At 45.6% G+C, this 23,387-nt stretch overlaps 1 protein-coding gene across 4 annotated transcripts; it reads left to right on the top strand.

Annotated features, from left to right (window-relative positions):
- Positions 1 to 226: 226 nt before the first annotated feature.
- On the top strand, positions 227 to 22,977 carry GPR19 (G protein-coupled receptor 19). Of its 4 annotated transcripts, none has more exons than XM_004716215.3 (2): positions 227 to 380; positions 21,654 to 22,977. In XM_004716215.3, the coding sequence occupies exon 2, from the start codon at positions 21,675 to 21,677 to the stop codon at positions 22,920 to 22,922; it is 1,248 nt and encodes a 415-aa protein (XP_004716272.1). In that variant the 5' UTR covers positions 227 to 380; positions 21,654 to 21,674; the 3' UTR covers positions 22,923 to 22,977. The 4 variants fall into 4 exon arrangements, with proteins under 4 accessions (XP_004716272.1, XP_045149195.1, XP_045149193.1 ...); XM_045293260.1 differs by lacking the exon at positions 227 to 380 and adding an exon at positions 15,493 to 15,527; XM_045293258.1 differs by lacking the exon at positions 227 to 380 and adding an exon at positions 20,269 to 21,434.
- Positions 22,978 to 23,387: the final 410 nt, after the last annotated feature.

Consider the following 23,387-nt stretch of genomic DNA (forward strand, 5'->3'; position numbering starts at 1 on the left):
TCAGAGCCAATCAGGTCGGAGATTTCTGCTGCTTTGCTCCTGAACGGAAAAGTGGGGGCTGGGAGAGAGAAGATGGCCACAATTTCCCCCTTCAGCCACATGATCCATTTCCCATGTGACACATTCCAGAGCCTTGGAAAGGAGAAAGGAGGGGCACCAAGAGAGTGGGGCTGGGGGCGGGAAGATGGTTTAACAGGCCACCCTGAACAGCGTCATCTTCTCTTCGTACCAGGAAGGAGGCGTGCATCCAGGGGAAGGCAGACGACAGATATGAATGTGCTTTCCTGGTGGCTCATGGCATTCTCGAAACTCCTGTGCAAGGCTTACCACTGATGCAGAAGACCCAAGGAGACTGACTCCCAAATCAAGTCCCGATGAAGGTATGTGATAAAGATCCCCACGGAATTTTGGCTCAGCAGACGTAATACCTTTCCCCACCCTCCTAAAGCATCGGGAGATTTTTGCCCTGACTTATATGCTAGTTAGGGGCTTTTAGATTTGTCCCAGGTCCAGAAAAAATGCCTAGGTAGTTCTGTTAAAATGAATAATTGACCTGAGTGTCTGTTGAAGATGATTCATTGTATATATGATAATGAATAAAACAAAGCGTTCATTGATGAAAATGATTTTCCCCCCTAATACTAGAAAGAGAAAAAAATTATCACAGAAACCAACTAGATTACATTTTCACGGAAATAAAAGCCTTGCCTTCGCCCATGCCCTTGTTCTCCGAGGTAGGTGGCAGTGGCTTAGAGAGCCTGAGTGGGCAGGCATGCTGTGCTTTTGTGCTGTGCCGTCCTCCTCCCAATGTGCCTGCTCCCAAGAATGCCTGTGATTGCTCCCAGCTCTGTTTCAGGATAGCTGAGACCCTGGAATTCCAAATCCTATAAACTGCTGCCAAGAGCCCCCCCCCCCCCCCCTGGAAATCAAAGGAATCCACGGAAATCACAGGCTAAAATAATCTGGCAGGCACCGAAATTCTTGGCATCTTTGATCATTGCTACCCAGTACAAAGAGGGGAGTTTACAAATTTAAATGTTCTTCCATCGCTAACAAATACTTCACAAAGTTCTCGCTATGTAAAATGCATGGTTTTAAGCACAGATAACCATTCCCTCGGTGTTTACAACAACCTGATCAGGGCGGTGTTATTACTCCCATTTTAGGGATGAAGCAGCTGAGGCACAGAGAAGTTAGGGAACTTTCCCAAGGTCACATAGCAAGTCCAGTCAGGCTTTGGAACCGAGAAGTCCATGCTCTTAAGCGCTGAAAAGTCTGCCTTTCTGTTCCACCTATTGCGAATGCTGCCTACAGCCAGTTTGGCTACCTCTGGAATGTTCCACTGACCTTTCTGGAAGGTTGAGTCAGCTTGGCTTGCTTAAAGAGGTCTGTAGTGAAGTACAGATTTCACACTGAATTGTGCCAATAGTTACATTCTGTGCCCCCAAATAACCCATTAAGTAATTGCTTGCCCGTCCCTTGTGCTGTATAGATGTCTGGTAGTAAAACATCCTGTTACTATGGTGACCAAATGATGTCTAAAGGGGAAAAAAATCTAGAATTACATCATGGTGATTTTTTTTTTTTAATCGAGCCTAGAAACATTCTTCCATCCTCAGAAGCTAGTAATACTACTGGCTGAAGCATATTCTCTAAAGACACATACCTGGATCTCAGAATAAAGTTAATAGATTCAAAGCTTCTAAAATTATGCACATAAACCCTGGTATCATATCTACTGGGTGTATTGTTTTAAAATAATCTGTATAATTATACTTCAAAATAAAGGAATTGTTGTCTTTTTGTAAATTATTTTGGGTTTTTAAGGTAAAAGAGAAAGTATATCAGGTTTTTTCTTTCATTGTGGTGAAATATACATGAAAGTATTTAGTGCTGGAAATTTCTGAGAGATCCGCCATATACCTACCCTTGGGTCCATAGGCCTCCTTCTAGCCCTTGGATGGATGCTCTCATTCCTCTGTGTGGAGAAACTACGATAAGCTACTAGGTCTGAGCTACAAAGAGGGGTCAAAGGGACACAGGAATGGGAACCTCAAATGTGTGAAATTCTGTACTAATTGGGCTGATTCCCTTCGCCTTCACTTTCTGTCACGAGCTTCATTACAGAGCTAACACTGGAGGGCAACTGTGCCCCTTACAATACTGAATATGAGCCTTCAGATCAAGCCTTTGATCCCTGTTGAAATCTACATTTCCTTGGGGGCAGGATGGCCACCTAAAGTGAGCTTTCTTGCGATCAGGGACTGGATTCTTCCATTTTTTTTAATTTCTAGCACTTTGCACCATGTCTGGTTCATGCTAAGCTCTTGCTTCAGCTATATGCACCTGTGATTGAAGGTTGGGTAGACTGAGACTGACAGCATCGGCGGGAGTCAATGTCAGGGACCAGGCTTCTCTCCGTTGACAGTGGGTAGGCAGTGAGTTAGCAAATGTGTGGTAGGGAAGATCTTGGCACCAGTCAAGGTTATTCCAGAAGTTTATAGTCCTGGCTGGGCCTGGAGCAACCAATCCTGGGGATCACCAATCCTGATATTTTTATTTGGATCTAGCATAAAGTTCTCTGGTATTTTTCTTTACTCATGTCTAGATGGAAGACCCCTTCCAGTTTCACTTCCTGCCGGTGTCTTCCCCGACACCATTTCCCAACTCTTTAGGCATTCCACCTTACCTGGGAGAATGGATGCCCAGGCAGTCCACTCCTGATCCAGGCTCCAGAGCACTCCTTAGCGAGGTCACTGCACTGCAAGACTCCTTCCTAGGGGGCCTCATGGTCTTCCTTGTTAGAGGGTTGGCACCAGATTCCCTTTCCAAACCATGGCCTGTAGGACCTACCTACTAAGGAATGTCCCAGGGTATGTTGAAAGCTAGTTGAGATTTGAGCTGCGTGAACTGGCCAATTAGGCTCAAGTCCCATAATTGTGGATGCAAATGTAACCTATTGTTTTCCATGTAACTAAGGTTCTTGAATCACTCACCCGCCCTACCCCCAGAGCCACCTGTGGAAAAGAAACAGCACTGGAGGAAGCACAGAGCTGGGCAGGGCCAGCTGCTCAGCAAGCACATGTGTGAGACTGATGTCCGGGGGACTATTTAGGCGAGTAGTCCCTCTGAAGTCTCAAAGGGGGTAACCTCAACCAGCCGAAAGGCAGCAGGTGGAACCCCAGAGAGAGAATGGGAGGGGGTGGTTCCTGCTGAGGAGAGTCCTTGCTGAGTATGTTTTCAACTTGGAAGTTTCATAGATGAAGGAGGAAGTTGGATGGAGGTCCCTGAGCATGGGTGATGGCAACAAGTGCCTGTCACACGCAGGGACTTGACCGGCTCATATACCCCGAAAACCAGGCCCTGCCAGTGGGATTATCACACCCGTTCTTTCCCACAGTGTACGTAGCTGGAGATAGGGGCTGCAGGTGGAAGACTAGCGGGAAGCTATTTTCTCCAAGAGGATCATTTAAAAACTAAACATCGCGTTACCGGCACGAGTATATTTTCCGGTTTGTAGTTATTTGCTCTTGGCTAAGCCTCTAAAGCAGTCAGCTCCTGGAGCCTTTCATTGGGCACACTTTGCTAGGCAGAAATGTTTAATCCCAGAGCAGCTCGAGAGGCAGGCATTATTAGCTCTGCCATGCCCATCTGAAGCGCTGAGAGGTGAATCGACCCAGGCACAAACAACAGGTAGAGTTCAGGTCTCTCCAATTCTGCCTCCATTTACTACTGGAGCCCTGGTAGCACCGCGGTATAAGCTTTGGGCTGCTAAGGGCAAGGTTAGTGGTTCAAATCCATCAGCTGCTCAGCAGAAACCCTATGTAAGGGCACGATGAGTTGGAGTTGACTAGATAGCAGTGGGTGTGTGTTTGCTTTGTTTTTTTTCACTATATTACAAGTAAAGCTCTTTCTACATTCTTCACACACATACATATATAGATTTGGATGTTAAATTAGTACAAATATAGTTTAGAAGACTTGAAAAATACAGAGGTATAAAAGTATAATGAAGAGAAAAGCCCCTTACTGCCTACAAACAACCACTGTTAAAATGTTGGTGCAGGTCTTGCATTCAAGGCATGTAACAGTAATGAAAAATGTATGTTGAGCACTTACTCTTTTGCAGGCATAGTTCTTAGCTCTTTTCTTTTTGCTTAGCCCCTTTCTGCTATAACTCATTTTATTCTTTCTGGTGCAACCAATCAATGAGGTGAGACCATGTTGACATTCCTAATTTTACAAACGAAGTCACTCAGTAAGCACAAAGATATTAGTAACGAGCCAAGGCTACAGAGTTAGTAAGAGACTTGAAACCCAGCTGACTGGCTCCAAAGCAGGGCTCCTCAGCCTCACGCTGTTGGCAGGTAACTCTTCCATGGTTGGTGGCTTGTGTGTTTAGGATTATGGGCAACAGCCCTGACTTCTAGACATCATCGCACAAGAGACCCTTGGACCCTCCCCAACAGTTGTGAGAAGGAAGCTTGTTTGTAGGCATTGTCAGAAGTCCCCTAGGCAGCAGGACAGGTAGGGAGGACTTTAGTAGAGAACTACTGTACTGCCCAAGAGCCACAAGGAGCCCAGGTGGTGCTGTCAGGTAAGAAGCCCTGTAGGGGTCCCTCTGAGTTAGAAACAAGCTCCCCGGCAGTGAGGGTTTGGCGGGGTTTTGGGTCAAGAACCTGTGCCTTCACTTGCTATCCAGCTTCTTCACATCTGAAATAGTTATAGTCTTCTGCATCTAAGGAGGAAAATTAATCTTCAGTAAAGTCTGGCTATGAAACTGCTGACATGTCAATGGCTATAAGGCCATCCATAGAAGACTACTTCCAGAAAAATTAATTTAAAAAAAATTCTATTCTCTCTAGTATTAGCTCTTTCTTAACCCATTCTTTTGGCTACTCAGGGATTCTAATACGTCATGGTCCCTGCACACGATTTCTTCTTGCTCTGAGGCATCATTCCTTCCACTCTCTCCCTCTGTCCTCCAGAGAAAGACAGTCGGATTACTCCATAGTACGCCTGCGGCTAGCTTCGGTTCAGAGCTTGCTCCTCTTCTTCCCCAATCAACTGTGCCTGTGGTGTCCATCGCCACAGAACGTCGTTCCAGTGCTCTGGAGTCACACGGGGCAATTTGCCCCAGCAAAGAACGCCTAACAGGCAAGCCAGAGGTGAGGCAAACTTTCCAAGCGAGGCTTACTACTTTGAATTCTTCCCTCCTTCCCTCTTCCTTGTTCTCTTTACCGTGGATCACCTTCTTCCACATAATTGATCCAAAGTTTTTATTCCATGGCCTACTAAAAGTTTTATATATCATCCCATTGTATACATATCCATGCGTGTGTATCTGCTTCTAAAAATGTCATCTTACCCCCCCCCCCAAAAAAAAAAAGGTAGGGGTGTGAGGGAGTATTATTACATGCGGGGACGAAAAAAATAAACAGCCTAGATGTACAACAAGTGGGGAATAAATAAATTCTGATAGATTTCTACACTGCAGTATTACACAGCCAGTTTTTAATAGGATAGAACTCCATGGTGTTTACTTTGAAAGCTATTCTTAATGTGCTATTAAGAAGAAAAAGTAATTTAGACCAATACTTAGAACAGGATTTCACATTTTAAGCATACGTAAAAAATTTTTATTGCCATATAAAATAGGGATAACTTGCAAAAGGTACACACTAAACTCTTTTTAAATCATTTTATTGGGGGCTCATGCAGCTCTTATCACAATCCATACATACATCCATTGTCTCAAGTACACTTGTACATATGTTGCCATCATCGTTTTCAAAGCATTTTCTCTCCACTTGAGCCCTTGGTATCGGCTCCTCATAACTCTTATTACATGTTGTCTGTGATTACATGTTGTCTGTGGAGAGTCAGTCAGACTCCACCGGTGGGAGGATAGGTGGTGCTATTCTAATAGAAAAATCCTCAGTGGGTGCCTTTAACAAACAGCGTTAATTCCTCACAGTTTACAAGGCTAGAAATCCAAACTCTCTAAGAGAAAGCCTCTCTTTCATCTCTGAGCAAAGGTCTTTGTGCCTTGGTTTGCATGGCATGGGTATGTCTTCCCTCATCAGCTTGCCTGTTTAGGCTCTTATATGACCAAAGATATTGACTTAAGACATGCCCTGCGAGGAAATAACCAGGAGGCAAAGAACATTTATAGAGGTGTAAATATAGGCATGTATATATGTAAATATATTTTTATATAACAATAGGGAAATAGATCTATGTACATATATTTGTATGTTAAGTATTAAGGTAGCAGACGGACATTGGGCCTCTACTCAAGTACTCTCTCAAGGCAAGAACACTTTGTTCTCATAACCAGCATTCTGTGATACCTTCCTGACATGATCACTGAAGACAAATGAGTGCATAAGCAAATGTAGTAAAGAAGGTTGTGGTGCCTGGCTATCAAAAGATACAGCGTATGGGATCTTAAAGGCTTGAAAATAAACAAGTGGCCTTTTAGCTGAGAAGCAACAAAGCCCACAAGGAAGAAGCACATCGGCCTGTGTAATCATGAGGTGTTGATGGGATCAGGTACCAAGCATCAAAGACTCAGAACGAAAAAATCATATCGTTGTGAATGAGGGGGAGTGCAGAGGGGACACCCAATGCCCATCTGTAGGCAACTGGACATGCCCTTACAGAAGGGTCACAAGGAAGAGACGAGCCAGTCAGGGTACAGTTAGCACCGATGACACATACAACTTTCCTCTAGTTCTTTAATGCTCCCTCCCCGCTACTATCATGACCCCAGTTCTACCTTACAAATCCAGCTAGACCAGAGCATGTACACTGGTACAGATAAGAGCTGGAAACAGGGAATCCAGGACAGATAAACCCCTCAGGACCAATAATGAGAGTAGCAATACCAGGAGGGTAAAGGGAAGGTGGGGGAGAAACAGGGAGCCAATCACAATGATCTATATATAACCCCCTCCCAGGGGATGGACAACAGAAAAATGGGCGAAGGGAGACATTGATCCAGTGTAAGACATGAAAAAAAAATTATCAAGGGTTCATGTGGGAGGGACGGTGGGAGAGGGTGGGAAATGAGCTGATACCAAGGGCTCAAGTAGAAAGAAAATGTTTTGAAAATGATGATGGCAACATACACAAATGTGCTTGACACAATGGATGAATGTATGGATTGTGATTAGGGCTGTACCCCAATAAAATGATTTAAATTTTTTTAAGAAAAGACATTCCCTGCACTAACATCTCATTAACATAACAAAGGAAACCCATTCCCTAAAGCAGCAGTCCTCAACCTGTGGGTCACCTGATTCATAGCAGTAGCAAAGTTACAGTTGTGAAGTAGCAACAAAAATAATTTTATGGTTGGGGGGGTGAGCACAACATGAGGAACTGTAGTAAAGAGTCACAACATTAGGAAGGTTGGGAACTACCCTGTTTCCCCGAAAATAAGACAGTGTCTTATATTAATTTTTGCTCCCAAAGATGCGCTAGGTCTTATTTTCAGGGGATGTCTTATTTTTCCATGAAGAAGAATACAGTACACATTTATTGTTGAACAACAAAAAAGAAAATTTATTTCCTACAGTATCAAGAATTTCTTGTTACTACCATTATTTCCATGTACAAGACTCTATGGTACATTTACTCGTACTTCCTGTCTGCTCTGGCTGTGCTGCGGCTAACAGTGAGATGTGTGGTGGTGCCTGCCGCTACCGTCCAGAGTCCAGAGTTACGGTAGCTTCGGGGGGTCTTATTATCAGGGAAGCCTTAGGGAGGTCTTATTTTCGGAGGATGCCTTATATTTCAGCGAGAGGCAAAACTGTAAGTAGGTGTTATTTTCGGGGGATGTCTTACTTTTGGGGAAACACGGTGCTACAAGGGATTATAGCTGTAGGGATAGAAGTTAGGATTTATGAGGACCTATTTTGTGGTGGAAACAAATCGATCTATAGCAGGGAAAACTTGAGCTTTTTTTTTTCTTTTTTAAATCATTTTCTTGGGGGCTTGTACAACTCTTATCACAATCCATACATGCATCCATTGTGTCAGGCACATTTGTACATTTGTTGCCATGAACTTCTTACCTTGTATTTTTTTTTCCCTAGTAGGGAGATATATCTGATTTTTAAAAAACATTTAAAAAGTAAAACCATTTTATGCATAAGTAACTGTAAACTGTCTAGAAGATTCAAGCAACAAATGTTCGTAGGGCAAAGTGAAAGCCCCCATCACCTCTCCTACTGAAGAATACTGAGTTTGTTTCCAGTCTGCTGATACGAGCAATACTACAAATAGTATGCTTATCATATATCTCGGTGCCTATTGTGAATATTTTCACAGCATTTTAAAACTGGATTCCTGTAAACTGTGCTCAGTCTTCTGTGACCTCGGATCTCAGGTCGGCATTCAACAGTGCCTAAAATCCTCCTCCTCGGTTTTCGACATGGCCACTTTTCTCATTCTGGAAAGATTGGTTTGCATTTTTCTGTCTCCTTAAACTGCCAGCATCCTGTGCCATCATTTCTGATGGCCTCACCTCCTGTTTCAGTGAGAAAATAGGCATTTGCTCATCTTCCCATCCTCGAATCTACCAGCCCACCTGTGTTTGCACTCACTCTCTCTGCCTTCCCTTCTGCTACAATGGAGGAAGAGTCCCTCCATCCGTTGAAAGCTCGCCCTACTTGTGCTCTGGACCTGGTTTTCTCCACCTTCTCAAGGACTGCAGTACTGCCACTGTTCCCTATCTCTCCCACTTTTCATGGTGACTCCCATCAGCATTTTACCATTCCCATCTTTAAAAAAAAAAAATTGAGTTTTAGGGACCTTCTTTGTTTTCTAGCAACACTCACTGGCTCCCCAGTCCTAGCAGGCCCATGATTTTAATTGCTATCTGAAAGGTTAGAGACTCCAAACTAAATCTCTAGCCCTAACCTATTTCTTCCAAGAACTCCAAACTTATATATTCAACTGCCAGGTAGACATTTCTACTTGGATATCTTTTTGTTGCTTTAGGCTGCCATCAGGTTACTTTGAGTTGTAGTAACCCCACTGGCAACAGAACACAGCATTGCTCAGCCTTGCGCCACTTTCACCATGCTTGGTATGCTCAGATCCCCAGCTGTAGCCACTGTGCTTTCTAGCATCTTCCAACCTGGGCTCTCATAGTCCAGTACTCTATCAGATATAGGATTAAAATAATAATGATGATATTGGTTTTGTTGAAAAGATGCCCAGCAGAACATACCCAACTCAGCAAGGTTCACATGTACGCTTCAGCGACACCGATTCCATCCTTCAAGTTGAGTCACCATTTGTACCTCTTTTCCAACGTGTTCCATCGTCTTTCACTCCCGGTAAGCTTCCTACCTAACCTTTCAAGTGCCTGTTATCAGTTTGATCCTATGTAGCTAGTTTTTTACAGTACTCTCTGCAGTCATTCTTTACTAAGTAAGTAAACTACTGGGTTTAAAGAAGACTTCTGGGGCTACTTTGGGTGAAATATTATCTCAGGACAATAGCCAATGAAAGAGATGGGAGGAAGTCTGAATTCTGTAAGAATTTGAAAATTCTCCGTTTATCCTTATTTGACCAGGATTTTTCTATAGGATCTTTGATCAAAACACTTGCTTAAAGGAGCAGGGCACCATCTTGTTCTTCTGGTGGCAATTAACCACACATTCCATCCCCTTCTCATACCCTGAAATCTCTTCTTCTGTTGCTTCAACAACTGGTGACCAAGTATTGTATGCTGCAAGCTTTTCAGAACCAAGGTACTGTGCAACACACTGGGAGGTGGAACAAAAGCGCTAGACACACTATTGGGCCAGTTAACCGGGATGTCCTATGAAACTGTGAGCTTAACCCTCCAAACCACGAGGTGTTCTGTTATATGTAAGCACCTCAACAGCTCCTCTTTTTTGTTGTTATTCTTGTTGTAAATATGTATTCACACATTTGCCAATTCAGCTTTCTACAAGCGTACAATGTATCTCCATCAATGGCATTAATTAGTTGTGTAGCTTGAATTCAGTGTCAGTTTTTCATCACCATCAACTGCCACTCAGTGCTCCATAAGCACTAATCTCTCCCCGCTGCCCCTCTCCCCAGCGCCGCTGGTAGCCACTAGTAAACTTTGGTCACTGTACATTTGCCTATACATTATTGAGGTCATATAATATCTATTTGTCCTTTTGTGATTGATTTATTTCAGCCTAATGTGTTTAAGCTCCATCCAGGTTGTGCCGTGTGTCTGGACTACATTTCTCTTCCTGGCTAAAGAGCACAGTCATCTCTTAGTATCTGGGTGGTGTGGGGAGGATTGGCTACAGGACCCCTATTGAACCAAAATCTGATCCTGTTCAAGCCTCTTATATAAAGCGGTGGAGTATTTGCATACAACTTGTGCATTTACTCCCAGATACTGTAAGTCGCCTCTAGATTCAACTCGTGGGCAGTGAGTTTGGGAGCCCCGGTGGTGTCATGGTGATGCGTTGGACTGCTGACCTCAAGGTCAGCAGTTCCAAACCACCAGCCACTCCCATGGGCAGTTTTACCGTGTTCAGTGGGGTTGCCACGAGTCAGAATTGACTCGATGGAAGTGAATTGTTGTTTTTTAATGAGACCTAAGACAAGCGTGTTACTGAGGAACTTGGCTGCCATCATGTCTTGACCACTGAGACATATGTGGACATGTTTTGTTTGGAATAACCCTGTGCATGTGAACTGGAACCCTTTTTGACTTGCCTGTGTATGTTTGTCCCATGTTCTGTTTACCCATCCAGCGACCAGTGGGCATTTAGGTTTTATCCACCTCTGGGCTGTTGTAAGCAGTGCCGCAGTGCACTGTGGTGTATTGCATCTTTGTATGTGGCTGCTTTCATGTCTTTTGGACCCATTTCTGTATTTTGTTTTTGAGGACCTACCACACATTCCACTGTGTTGCACCAAGTTTGCATTCCTACCAGCAGTGGAGAAGGGTTCCAATTTCCCCATATCATTGCTAACATGTTATTTTATTCACATATTTTTCACCTTAGCAATCCTCCTGAGAGTGAAATAGTAGCTTGTCTATGGTTTGGTGTGCATCTCTCTGGTGGCTAATGATGATGAGCATCTTTTCATGTTTGGTGGTCATTTGAATGACCTCTTTGGTGAAATGTCTACTCAAGTCCTTTGAGAAAATTGGATATTTGCCTTTTTGTTGTTATGAAGGGTTTTCATCGGCTAAATTTCAGAAGTAGATCACCAGGTTTTTCCGCCCGATCTATCTTCATCTGGAGGTCCTGCCAACACCTGTTCACCATGGGTGACCCTCCTGGTGGTATTTGAAATACTGGTGTGTCTACTCCCAGCACCACACAGCATGCAAACCAGCATACAACACACTGACAGACTCGGATTCCAGCAGAAAGTTCACTTTTCCCAAACGATTGTAGATTTCCAGCACCCCCAAATCTTTGTCTTCCCTTGTTGCTGACACTTACACCCAGGCTTCTTCCTCCTCCTGTAACTCCATCATGCATCAGCAAATCTTGTTGGCTCTGCCTCTAGTGCATTTTCAATAGTCATAGACTGTTTCCCCACCTGCACTGGACTTCCCTGCTGTAGGCCTGGTTTATTGCAAGAGCTCCCTAACCACTCGCCCTGCTTCTGCTTTTGGTTGACCACCTAGGCCGCAACTGAAGTTGTGTTTTTAAAACCAAAAAAAAGCAGCCCACTGCTATCAAGTTGATTCTGACCCAGCAACCCGATGTAGTGTTCCCGAGGCTGTCGATCTTTACAGAAGCAGCCAGCCTCATCTTTCTTTCCGAAAGTTGTCCTTTAAAAGCAGAAATCAGGCCATGTGCTCAAGTGAATTTCACTGCCATAATAATAAAATTCATGGTCTACAAGGCCCTACATGATCTCCTGATTACATCAGGCCCCATTTTCCTGAACATTCCAGCCGCATGACAAGCTCAACTCTGTCTCAGGGCCTTTCTACATTGTTTCTGCCTGCAATGCGATTCTAATGTCCTCCTGGTTAGTCTCCTGTCTTTGGGGTTTCATCACCACTGTCACCTCTTCAGAGAACCCTTCTCTGACCACCCCATCTAAAATAAAACTCCAGAACAGCCAGGCTGCTTCCTGAGACAAGTAACTGACGGCTCAAAGTGGCTTCAGCCATGCAGACATTTACTGTATGTTTGACACGGGGTGTAAAGGTAGGTATTCTGGCAATCCCACACTTTCAGGAGTCTGGTTGGGATCTGTGAGTCTCAGAACCCCCCAAGCCCATCAGTCGCTCCTCACCGGCCAGTTGCCAAAGGCAAGAAGTGGAGCGGCAGCCCGGTCGGTCTGTGAGAGAGAATGCTCCCTACGTGCCTTTGCCTTTTATCAAGCAGGGACAATTTTCCAAGGGTATCCCTGTGTCCCACATGTGGCTTTTTAATCACAGTGACCAGGAGCAAATCATGCTGGAATGACTGTGCGTCATTACAAGGGACGGTGGGGAATGACTGTCTTGTCTTTTCAGTCTCTTGAATACGAGAGGATTCAAGAGTTGGACAGGAGTTGGGAATGGCCATTTGGTAACTAACCAACTATATCCCATCCTTTCTTCTCTTTCTTCTTTGTTTTTCTCCGTAGCTCAATGAGTTATGCATTTGTTTAGTCCTTCACGATCTGATTCCCCGAGTAGAGATAAGCTCCACAAAAGCAGAGACCCTTTCTGTCTTGTTAATCTCTGTCTCCTCAGCCCTCAGCATCCTCCTGGTTTATACCCCCCTCTGCTGTTGAGTTCATTCCGACAAAAGTCATTCTCCTCAATATCCAAGGCCAGATGAAAGGCACCCAGTTGGATCTCAGGACATTGTCTGATCCCCACTGGGAAACACAGAGTGCTCAAGGTTGGAACTACTGGGGAAGAATATTTGTATGTGTCCCATAGGGGGCTCAGAGGGAGGAGAGCCATTGAACAAGATTTCAGGCATGTAACTCTGTGGCATCAGAAGGCCTAGATCAGGGGTCCACATGCGGCCTGCCAAGGACATTTATCCGGGCCGCCGGGTGTTTTTGCCCCATTTTGTTTTTTACTTCAAAATAAGATATGTGCAGTGTGCATAGGAATTTGGTCATAGTCTTTTTTTTTTAAACTATAGTCCGGCCCTCCAATGGGTCTGAGGGACAGTGAACTGGCCCCTGTTTAAAAAGTTTGAGGACCCCTGGCCTAGATGGTGGAGAGCAAGCCGTTTTCATTGGCAATGTGAGTTCCTTGTACAATTACTCAAAATCACTCCAGTGCGAACAATATACGCTCAATGGAGTCTCTGTGCTTACGGAATTTCCCCGTGAAAAAGGCATTCAATCCCATTATTTTACTTGTTTTTAATGTAGGATGTGGAAAAGAATGCGATCTGGCTAATATGTCACTACAAAGTCCAGTTTGGAGAAAAGTTGGGTTTGTTTGTTTGGAGCCCGATGAGAGCACTAACTTTTGGGGAGTGCGTACTACATGCCGGCCACTGAGGTGGACGTGTGAGCAAACTTTCCTGAGAGCTTGGCTCCTTCCCAGGAGACTTCCCTGTGTGAACCCATTTCTCTCCTGTGCACACCTTATCTCATTTAATCTTCAGGGTCAGATGAGATAGGAACTCATGATCCCCACTTTCCAGAGAAGAAAACGGAGGCTCGAGAAGGGTAAGTGGCCGGACCACAGCTACACAGTTAGCAAGCAACCAAAAAGGACCTGATTTCACCGGTGACCTTCCCAGCCTACCTACATAATCACATTGCCTGTAGTCCCATGCTGTGAGATGAAAAATGTGTAAAGAGGAGGTTTGCTAGATTTAGCAAGTCAAAACACAGGGTACCAGTTGAGTGCTACGTGGGTTTACTTAAAAAAACATTTGTTATTGATCTGAAATTTAAATTTAACCGGGTGGCCTGTGTTTCATCTGGCAACCCCGTGTGGGTGGTACACCGTGATTTCTGGTTTTCCGCTATTTCCCTACCACAGCCCTGCTGGTAGCTCCCTGGGTCTGAGTGTAGTTCTAGAAAACCCATAGCTTATTGTCTACACCAGACGACTCTCGTAAGCTCAGGACCAGAGAGCAAGACGGCTGCTGGGAAGCTTCTGAACAGCCTGGGTGGCCTCCTCAGCCGTTTGTAAGTTCAAGGATGTATATAAATTCAGGAGCTCCAGGCTGGCTTGCTTTGTAACCCTACCTTAATTACTAGTGGTAAATGCTTAGCAATGGGCTCTCGGGGTGGGGTGGGGGCACCCAGATTTTTTGAGTAAATATTACCACCATGACCAGTTCATGATACTAATGTGATATCTTGGGAGCCTTGTAAGCCAGTGGCATTCCCCACGATTCCAGGCAGACCTACATATACCCCAAAGGTTTAATGACAAGTTACCTACCACTATGATGTTTTAGCCATAAAAACAAAATCATTAAACGGCAGTTTCTTCTGGATTAAGTACTATTCATCAAACTGTTTCTTACCTCAGTCCTAACGAAAGTCTCAAGTCTGTCTTCCTTCCGGGTGTAAAAGATGACGGTTGGCTGCCCGTCACCCGGAGTTTCCAGTACTCATGTGTGAACCCTGGAGAAAAGCTTTAGCTCCCGATCCACATGTTGACAGCATTTGGTGCCGAGCCCCATGCAGTGCACGGTGGGAGTGAGCTTCTTTCTTCCGACGCTCACTCAGCCGCTGGTTTCTGAGCTCGTGTACTGAACAGATGTACCTGTGGGTTGGCAAGCAGGGGCGGGGGAGTACTTTCATATTCCGATGCTTAATTGAGGAGTCCTGGAGGGCCTAATGTGGACCGCCAACTTGACCCTCTGGACTCCGACCCGGCCCTTTGTGGTTCATCGCATGGGCTTTGGAGCGAAGCAGGCCCAGGTTGACCACTTTTAGCCGTATGACCTTGGGGAAGCACTCCGTCTTCTTTCCATTGGTAAAACCGAGGGAGTGTCCTCTGACTCTCAGCCTTATGCATGTGAAGTGCCTGACGCCTGACACGCAGGAAGTGTAACATTAATGTTAGGTTTTGGTAGGTTAAGTGCTGTAAGTACTGTAATCATTGTAATTGCTCTTAATGCTCATTATATCTGTGTAGGTCCAATAGATATTTCCCATTCTATAGAAAATTCTGTTTTCTCGGCAGCCAACTCGTGTAAAAATTCAAAATTAGAAAAAAGTCTATAACATTAACATTTTAAACAAATGGCAGAAATAAAATGTTTCTTCCCACACTGTGAGAATTTCCGTGAACCTTTATAATTTCGGGAAGGAAAATAATCAGTTCTTAGGGTTTGATTTGGTTTTATTTTTACTGGAAGTCTACACAGCAAATTCGGATTAGGATTTTCTAGGCCTTGTTGGTGTTAGGTGCCATCAAGGGGGTTCTGGCGCAGCCATCCTGTGCACAGACCGTTGCCTGGGCCTCACGGTCACGCTGGGTGAGCCCATTCATTCCTCAGCCGAGGAGAGACCTACCCAGCCGTGGCTGTGTCTAGCCAGGAGTCGCCTTTGGCAAAACTGTGAGTTCAACCACGTCTGCCCTTCGGTTCCTACATGTGGTCCCCCTCTTCCTGCCCCAAAGCCCTGGTGGCATCGTGGATTGTGCCTTGGATCGATAACCACAAGGTTAGCAGTTCAAACCCACAGCCACTCCACGGGAGAAAGATGAAGTCTATTGCTTCCATAGAGATTGGAAGCCTCCGAGAACCACGGGGCAGTTCCCCTGCGTCCTCCAGGCCGCTGAGAGCCGGGATCCACTCCGTGGCAGTGAGCGGTGAGGCCTCCTTCTCATTCATTCCAGCCATTCATTTATGTATCCAGCCAACGAAGTGTTATTTTCAAAACGTTAAAATGATGACTCATGCAAATATAAAACAAACATGTGTCAAAACATCTATTTACTCATTCCTGAGGGAACCTGTGAAATCATAAACCTGTTCCAGGAACCTCTGAGGAAGGGATAGTTATAGGTATTAGGAAGTTAAGAATGAAGAACACTAGCCTCTATGTTATTGTTATGAGGTGGGATCGAGTTGACTTTTGAGTTGGTGAGACCCATGGCAGAATAGCACTGCCGCCGTCGCCAAAGACAGCTGAGAGGCTAATGGACCACAGAGTAATAAGACCCTAACCATGGGCTATTTTTCCTGCCAGACAGAAGTCTACAGGCTAACGTGTAACTTCACAGCATCGGGACTCTAGTAAAATTGTAAATGGAAAAATCGAACACAGGCACATTCTCGCCGAGAATTCCGTGTGCCTCGGCGAGGCTCCCTGCGCAGTGCCCCAGCGTGATGTGCAAAGGGTGCTGTACTTTCATGTTCTTTATCTCCAAGTATTGGGTGATCTGTTTGTTTATCCCATTTGTCTTGATTAGTGTTTGTGTGTCCCAGGGATAAAGAGATAAAGACAGTCCCTGCAATGAAGGAAATAGGAGCCTCAAGGGAAGGCAACACACAGAATTAAATGGCCACACAAAGTGATAGGGCACGTTCTCCCACAGCACTGTTCTGGTGCTGGTCAGGGGCAGAGACTGTAGTATAGTTTCATCAGAGAAATGGAAAGCTTGTTAAAGCACACGTCTTCTGAAAGATTCAAAAGACCAACTCATTGGATTTGGGGTTTCTATAAAGCAATACCTTTTAGCACATTCAAATTTCCCAGGAGGTCGGGGGTGGGGGGTAGCAGGAGGAAGGGAGTGTTCGAGGAAACCTGGGGGGGGGGGGGTTGGTGGCTGTGCTAGGCGTTAGGTTCTTCAATGGAAGGTCGGTGGTTCAGATCTACCAGCTACTCCTTGGGCTATCTGCTCCTTGTAAGATCTCCAGCCTCAGAAACCACAGGCAGGGTTGCTGCTAGTCAGCATCCACTCGGTGGCAATGTGTCTTTATGAGGACATGAAGCAACCCAAGAGACAATCCCTAGAGACTCAGATGTAAACAATCTAGGAGGTTCCTCGGTAGTTGAATACTTTGAAAAGAATTGCCACTTTTTATTTTTTTCGGATTGCCACTTTTTAAAAGTCAATATTCCAAAGTGCCGCCTTGATTGAGAACCCCTACTTTAACCTATTGAAAGAGGGGGGGAAAGTTCTTAGATATAAAATGTAGCACAATAAAACCCTAACGGTGACCCCCACACAAACAAAGTTGTCTGCCCCCTCCCCCAGGCTCTTCAGGACCCCCTCACTACAGAAGCCGGTGCATTCAGTATCCCATGGGTAAGAGCCCCCCGGAGACACATTTCCAAGTTAACTGAGCCCTTTCTGAAAGTTTACTTTAGGATCCTGGAATACAGGTGCACTGTGGCCGGTGGGATAGCTGGTCTGGGGAGGACACCCACACGAGCATCTCCCCTCGCCCTGAGAAGGGGGATCCAGTTCACATAGCAGTTGACCTGGGTGGCTCTAGGCTCACTGGAGCCCCTGCTCTTCCCAAGAACATGCTTTCCCCTGGCACCACGGTCACCAGTGGTCAGCTTCCTGAGAGCACACAACGGTTTTCTCCCTGCATAAAACGCAGCAGAGCCGCAAAGAACCGGAGTCATTTCAGTTCTCAGCCCTTACAGGTTACATTCAGTAAATATTTAATGAGCAGTTATTCATGTAGAGAACTATAGCGCCCTTCTCCAGGGAGCCTCATGGGGAAGGCCGAAGCATGCAAGCCATTCTAAAACAGCGATCCTCAACTTGACCTGCATATTCGGATCACCCAGGGCTTGGAAACATCCCGATACCAGGCTGCACAGCAGACCGATTAACTTAGACTCTCTGGGGCGGAGACCCAGGAATCAGCATTCCCTAGAGCTCCCTGGGAGATCCCATAGTGTTCCTGAGCTCCAGAGCTGTTGCTCCCAAAGTAAAACAGTCTTGGAAACCGAACATTGTGGCCCACGAGTGCGGAAAAGAAAACATCTCATTGTAGCTTGGGAAAATTAGATCAGTCTGGCTGGACGGCATTTAGACATTAGGCGTTCAGAGGCATTTGGGCTAGAGGATACGGGGTTTCCAAAGGACAGGCCCATAGGAGATCGAGCCGGAAAGGAGGCCAGAATGATCCTGCATGCTGTCTCTCTTTCACACCTCATGCTAACTCTCCCCTGGAGTGCTGCTAACTCCTGGTCCTCTTGGAGAACTGCTGTTCCTTCTCTGTCCCCTGACCTCCTTCGTAAAGCCTGTCCTTAGCTCCTTCCACCTCAGGCAAGAATGGGTCCCTGTTTTTTCCTGCACTACTTAGCACCTTGACCCAAAACCAAAACCCAAACGCACTGCCATCAGTCGATTCCGACTCACAGTGACCCCCTAGGCCAGGGTAGAACTGCCCTGTGGGTTTCTAAGAAAGGCTGTACTCTTTCTAAGTTTTATTGACATGATTCACATATCATACAATAGTTAAAACGTATTGAAAATAGTTGTGCGATCATCATTACAGTCAATTTTAGAACATTTTTCTAAATGTTCTTCTGTTTGTTATTAGCTCCCCATTTCCCCTGAAGTCCAAGAAACTACTCATCCAGTTACGGTCTCTAGATTTATGCTTCCTGAGTTTCACAGAAAGAAAAATACAACAACAATGAGCCAGGCAATCAGAATAACAATAAGCAAGACAGCAAAACCTCAGTTGAAAAGTATATGTCTAACTGTCCCCAGAAAACCAGTGGAAACATGCACACCACCAATGGAACAGGACTCCGGTTTCCCCACATTTGTATCAACCCTTGGGATTGTTGGGTTCTTTATTAGTGGTTCGGAAGGAGACTGTAGCTCTCTTCAGGAGTAGAAGGCCAGTCTTTCTCCCAAGCAGCAGCTGGTGGTGTCCAACGGCTGACCTTGTGGTTTGCAGTCCAACGCAGAACCACTACATTATCAGGGTGTCTCTCTCTCTCTCTGTTTCCAGCTCTTAATTATTCTTATGAACCCTGGTGGCGTCTGGGTTACATGTTGGGCTGCTAACCATAAGGTCAGCAATTCGAGTCACCAGCTGCGCCGTGAGGGCAAGAGGAGGCTTTTTCTCGGGGAGAGATGTCCAGCCTGGGAAACCCACAGGGGCAGTTCTCCTCCGTCCTGCAGGGTCACTATGAGTCAGAATGCACCTGATGGCCATGAGTTTGGTTTGCTGCTGTTGTTTGCTGTTGTTGTTGTGTTTTAAACAGTTGTTATAGTTGTTTAATTATGCTTTTATCCTGATTTAAAAACTGTGCTCGTCTTTGTTTCCCTGTCACCTACCACAACTCCTTGGCTTATCGACTGAATAAGCAGAGCTGCAGCAAGTTTTGGCAGCGTCAGAAAAGGTACACCATGACTGGGGACCTGGACGTGGAACCTCCGGGGCTGCTGTGTGGTGTTTCTGAGCACCTGGGCCCTGTGCTTGCTGCTGGAGGAAGAGGCAGCCGCTCTGGCTGGCGGACAGGAGGCTGGGGCAGGTTTGCTTGCAGCTGTGACTGGAGTGCACTGTTTGCTGTGAGAGGGGAAAGAGACAGGAACGTTTAAACAGATGGGTCTGAAAGTGTGTCTATTTACTGAAAAAACACCACTCTTTGAGAAGGGGCGCGATAGGATCAATCGGCACCGTTTTCTTTAAGCCACAGGGTGTCCAAAAAGTTTAGGACAGCCCCCTTCTGTCTGGAGAAATGGCTTGCTTGTTTCATTTCATTTCATTTTTTTAAACTTTAAATTCTTCTTTTTTTAATAGGATTTTGCAGACTTTACACAGATGAGAGCGAAGTTATTTCAGTTTTATGAGCATCAAACGTGCCTTGGTCTCCAGGATGGTGACAGCTTCGACTCACATGTCCTGTTTTCAGACTGATTTCTCATATGGGGAATGTGATTACTGTTCTTACAGTTAGACTATCAGTTGGCCAATCATGCTTACAGGCCTTTTTAGTGGATTTAATTTTTTTTAATTAAAAAAATCTCACGCGCTCCTATCCGCATATGGAGCTCACATTTAGTTTATGGCGCTGCGCTCCGGGCTTTGGTTGAATATCATTTCTTTTCTTTTTTAACTAATCATTTAAGTGGAGGGGCTCTTACAAATCTTATAACAATCCATCATTCAAATATATTAAGCTCCCTTGTGCCTATGTTGCCATCAACATTTCCAAAACATTTTCTTTCTACTTGAGCCCTTGGTATCAGCTCCTCTTTCCCCTCCCTCCCTGCCTTCCTCCCTCGTGAATGATCAATGATACGGCGTCGTTGTTACTTCATGTCTTACACTATTTGCTGTCTCCCTTCACCACATTTCTGTTTGAATATCATTTCTTGTGACGGCAATCTCTCTGTTGCTAACATTTGTTTCCCTACTAAAAATTAGTGCTAAACCTTGCAGGGAAAAATGGGTCTCTAAGAACTGTTCTTTAATGCCACTTCGAAAACTTCAGAAACGGATCTTTGTGGGACCACAGGAGCCCACCCAGAGGGCAAGTGTTCTCTGAGTCTGCTGTGGATCGACACCCTTGTGCCGTAGGCCAGATGAAACGCAAACAAGCCACTGGCCGTCAAAAGCCCAGAACCCCAGAGGGGCATCTTACTTTAGTGGCTTTTGAAAATATCTGTTTATCCATATTCCTTATCTTAAGAAGCATAATTAATATGCTCTTCTTTTTCTGCTTAACAGAGTTTGGCCAAAATAAACCTCACTAAACAGACTATGACCGAAATCACATCCATTTTAATTGACTGGCCCGCATCAGACACTCTTTTTACCAATTAAAAGTGGTTGCTTTTCCCCCTCCCTGAACAAGACCAAAAAAGGACAAGGGCTAAAAAACATGGTATTCTCTTATACCTATGGACCATAACATTTCAAACGTTGTTGAGTCCTGTTTACGGCTACATTGTGTTGTTTTTAATCATCTGCTCACCATAAGTCTCTAGGAACCTGACTACATTCTTTAGAGGAGGACGGCACGTATGTTTTTCAGCCACTGCGTTATTTTATGAAACAACAGCAGATCAGCATCAAGTTTGATGCTGTTGATGAGGGCCAAGTACACCATGTTTTAGGGGGTGGGGGGACAACAATAGGGTGTTTTCAGATGTTGTTAAAGTAGGAGCTACTTCTGGCCCCTGAAGCAGTGCGATGCTGGCTTCGTATGCCACCTCGTGCTTCTGGGAGGGAAATTCAGCAGTGAGTCAGGACAGGGCACTCTCTGTAGGCAGTCGGCCTTTTCACAGGCTCCGGGTAGCTATTTCCATGGCTGACAACTGTGTTTCCATCTGCCCAAGTTTTCCTCTCTCGCAGCCTCATTACTCTGTGTTACAACCTGCAGGCTCTTCTCACGAAGTTGCCGGGAACTCCGAGAGCTCCTTCAGTGGGGTGAGGCCCTCACCACCAGCCGGGTTTGAACCCCGAGCTTCTGCTTCCCCAGGGAGTGACGGCTCGGGCTGAGTTCGAGCACACTGACTAAGGGTTCTGGAAGAGAGGGTAAGGCCCGAGAGAACCTGAGCTGGGAACCACTCTTAAAGCCAACGAGAAGTAGCGGCCTGAGCACCTTGGGGCTAGAAATCGTAAGATGTAGTCATGTTTAACGGGCACACCTTACTCAGAGACACATGACAACCCGCGTGTCCAGTAAGATAACCTTAGGAAGCAACCTGTATGACACCCTTTAACAGAGGACCTCCTTCTTGTTTTCCTCTCCAGAGCTAAGAGGCAAAGGTGAATATGGTTTTTGCTCAAAGAATGGATAACAGCAAGCCGCCTTTGGTTACCCCTACGCTCCCGGTGCCCCTGCAGAACCACAGCTGCTCCGAAACAGCCACCGCTCTGCCAAGCTATGACCGGATGGAAGTCCCCGAGGAGCGCGGGTGGGACAGCAACAGGACGGAGCTGCAGTACGGCCTGAAGCCCGGGGAAGTGGCTGCCGCCAGCATATTCTTTGGGAGCCTCTGGTTGTTTTCCGTCTTTGGCAATTCGCTGGTTTGTTTGGTCATCCACAGGAGCAGGAGGACCCAGTCCACCACCAACTACTTCGTGGTCTCCATGGCGTGTGCCGACCTTCTCATCAGCACGGCCAGCACGCCCTTCGTCCTGCTGCAGCTCTCGGCCGGGAGGTGGACGCTGGGGAGTGCCATGTGCAAGGCCGTGCGCTACTTTCAGTACCTCACCCCGGGCGTGCAGATCTACGTGCTCCTCTCCATCTGCATAGACCGCTTCTACACCATCGTCTACCCGCTGAGCTTCAAGGTGTCCAGGGACAAGGCCAAGAGGATGGCCGCGGCCGCGTGGATCTTCGATGCCGCCCTGGTGACCCCCGTCTTCTTTTTCTACGGCTCCAGCTGGGACAGCCATTGTGACTATTTCCTCCCTTCCTCCTGGGAAGGCACTGCCTATGCCGTCGTCCACTTCTTGGTGGGCTTTGTGATTCCATCTGTGTTCATCATCTTATTCTACCAACGGGTCATCAAGTATATTTGGAGACTGGGCGCTGATGGCAGGACAGTGCGGAGGACAATGAACATTGTCCCGAGGACAAAAGTGAAAACCATCAAGATGTTCCTCATTTTGAACCTATTGTTCTTGCTCTCCTGGCTGCCTTTTCACGTCGCTCAGCTCTGGCACCCCCGTGAGCAGGACCACAGGCACAGTTCCCTTGTCTTCACGGCCATCACTTGGATATCCTTTAGTTCTTCAGCCTCCAAGCCGACTCTGTATTCGATTTATAACGCCAACTTCAGGAGGGGGATGAAAGAGACTTTTTGCATGTCCTCAATGAAATGTTACCGGAGCAATGCCTATACAATCACAACCAGTTCAAGGATGGCCAAAAAAAACTATGTGGGCATTTCAGAAATCCCTCCCACGGCCAAGACTCTAACCAAAGACTCAATCTATGATTCCTTTGACCGAGAATCCAAGGAAAAAAAGCTTGCTTGGCCCATTAACTCAAATCCACCAAATACTTTTGTCTAATTTCTCAGACTTCTTCCAAGTATTGTTATGCACCAGTTATTAAAAAAGTTTCACTATAAAAGCAAAGCCTGTCAATATATTTTTTTTCACTCAACTTTCTGAGGGCAATGTTTTATTTTGTAAAAATCTACTTGCTGGGTGTTGTTTTGGTAGTTTTTATTTCAGTTGCTTTTTGTCTTGAGGAAAGCTATTCTGAGCTGCAGTGTCCTAATGTCTTCCTTACGTGCATCTAAGAGAATACGCTCCCCTCCTTTTTCAATTAGATTAGATTCAGGAAAGCATAAACCGTACCTACAGCCTTTTGATGAATGTTTCCACCTAGGTGTATTTTGCTGCTTTTGTCTCCCTTCCCCTATTGAATTTTTATAACCATGGGCTTCTGTCACCGGTGAAACTCCCCACTCTGTTTCCCTGTGTTTTTCCTACAATGCTAAATTTAGCAAGGGTGAATATGTTATGTGCTTT

The sequence above is a fragment of the Echinops telfairi genome, unplaced genomic scaffold (assembly GCF_000313985.2).
Source record: "Echinops telfairi isolate 266 unplaced genomic scaffold, ASM31398v2 ScPeMD7_1957;HRSCAF=2489, whole genome shotgun sequence".
Taxonomy (NCBI): Eukaryota; Metazoa; Chordata; class Mammalia; order Afrosoricida; family Tenrecidae; genus Echinops; species Echinops telfairi.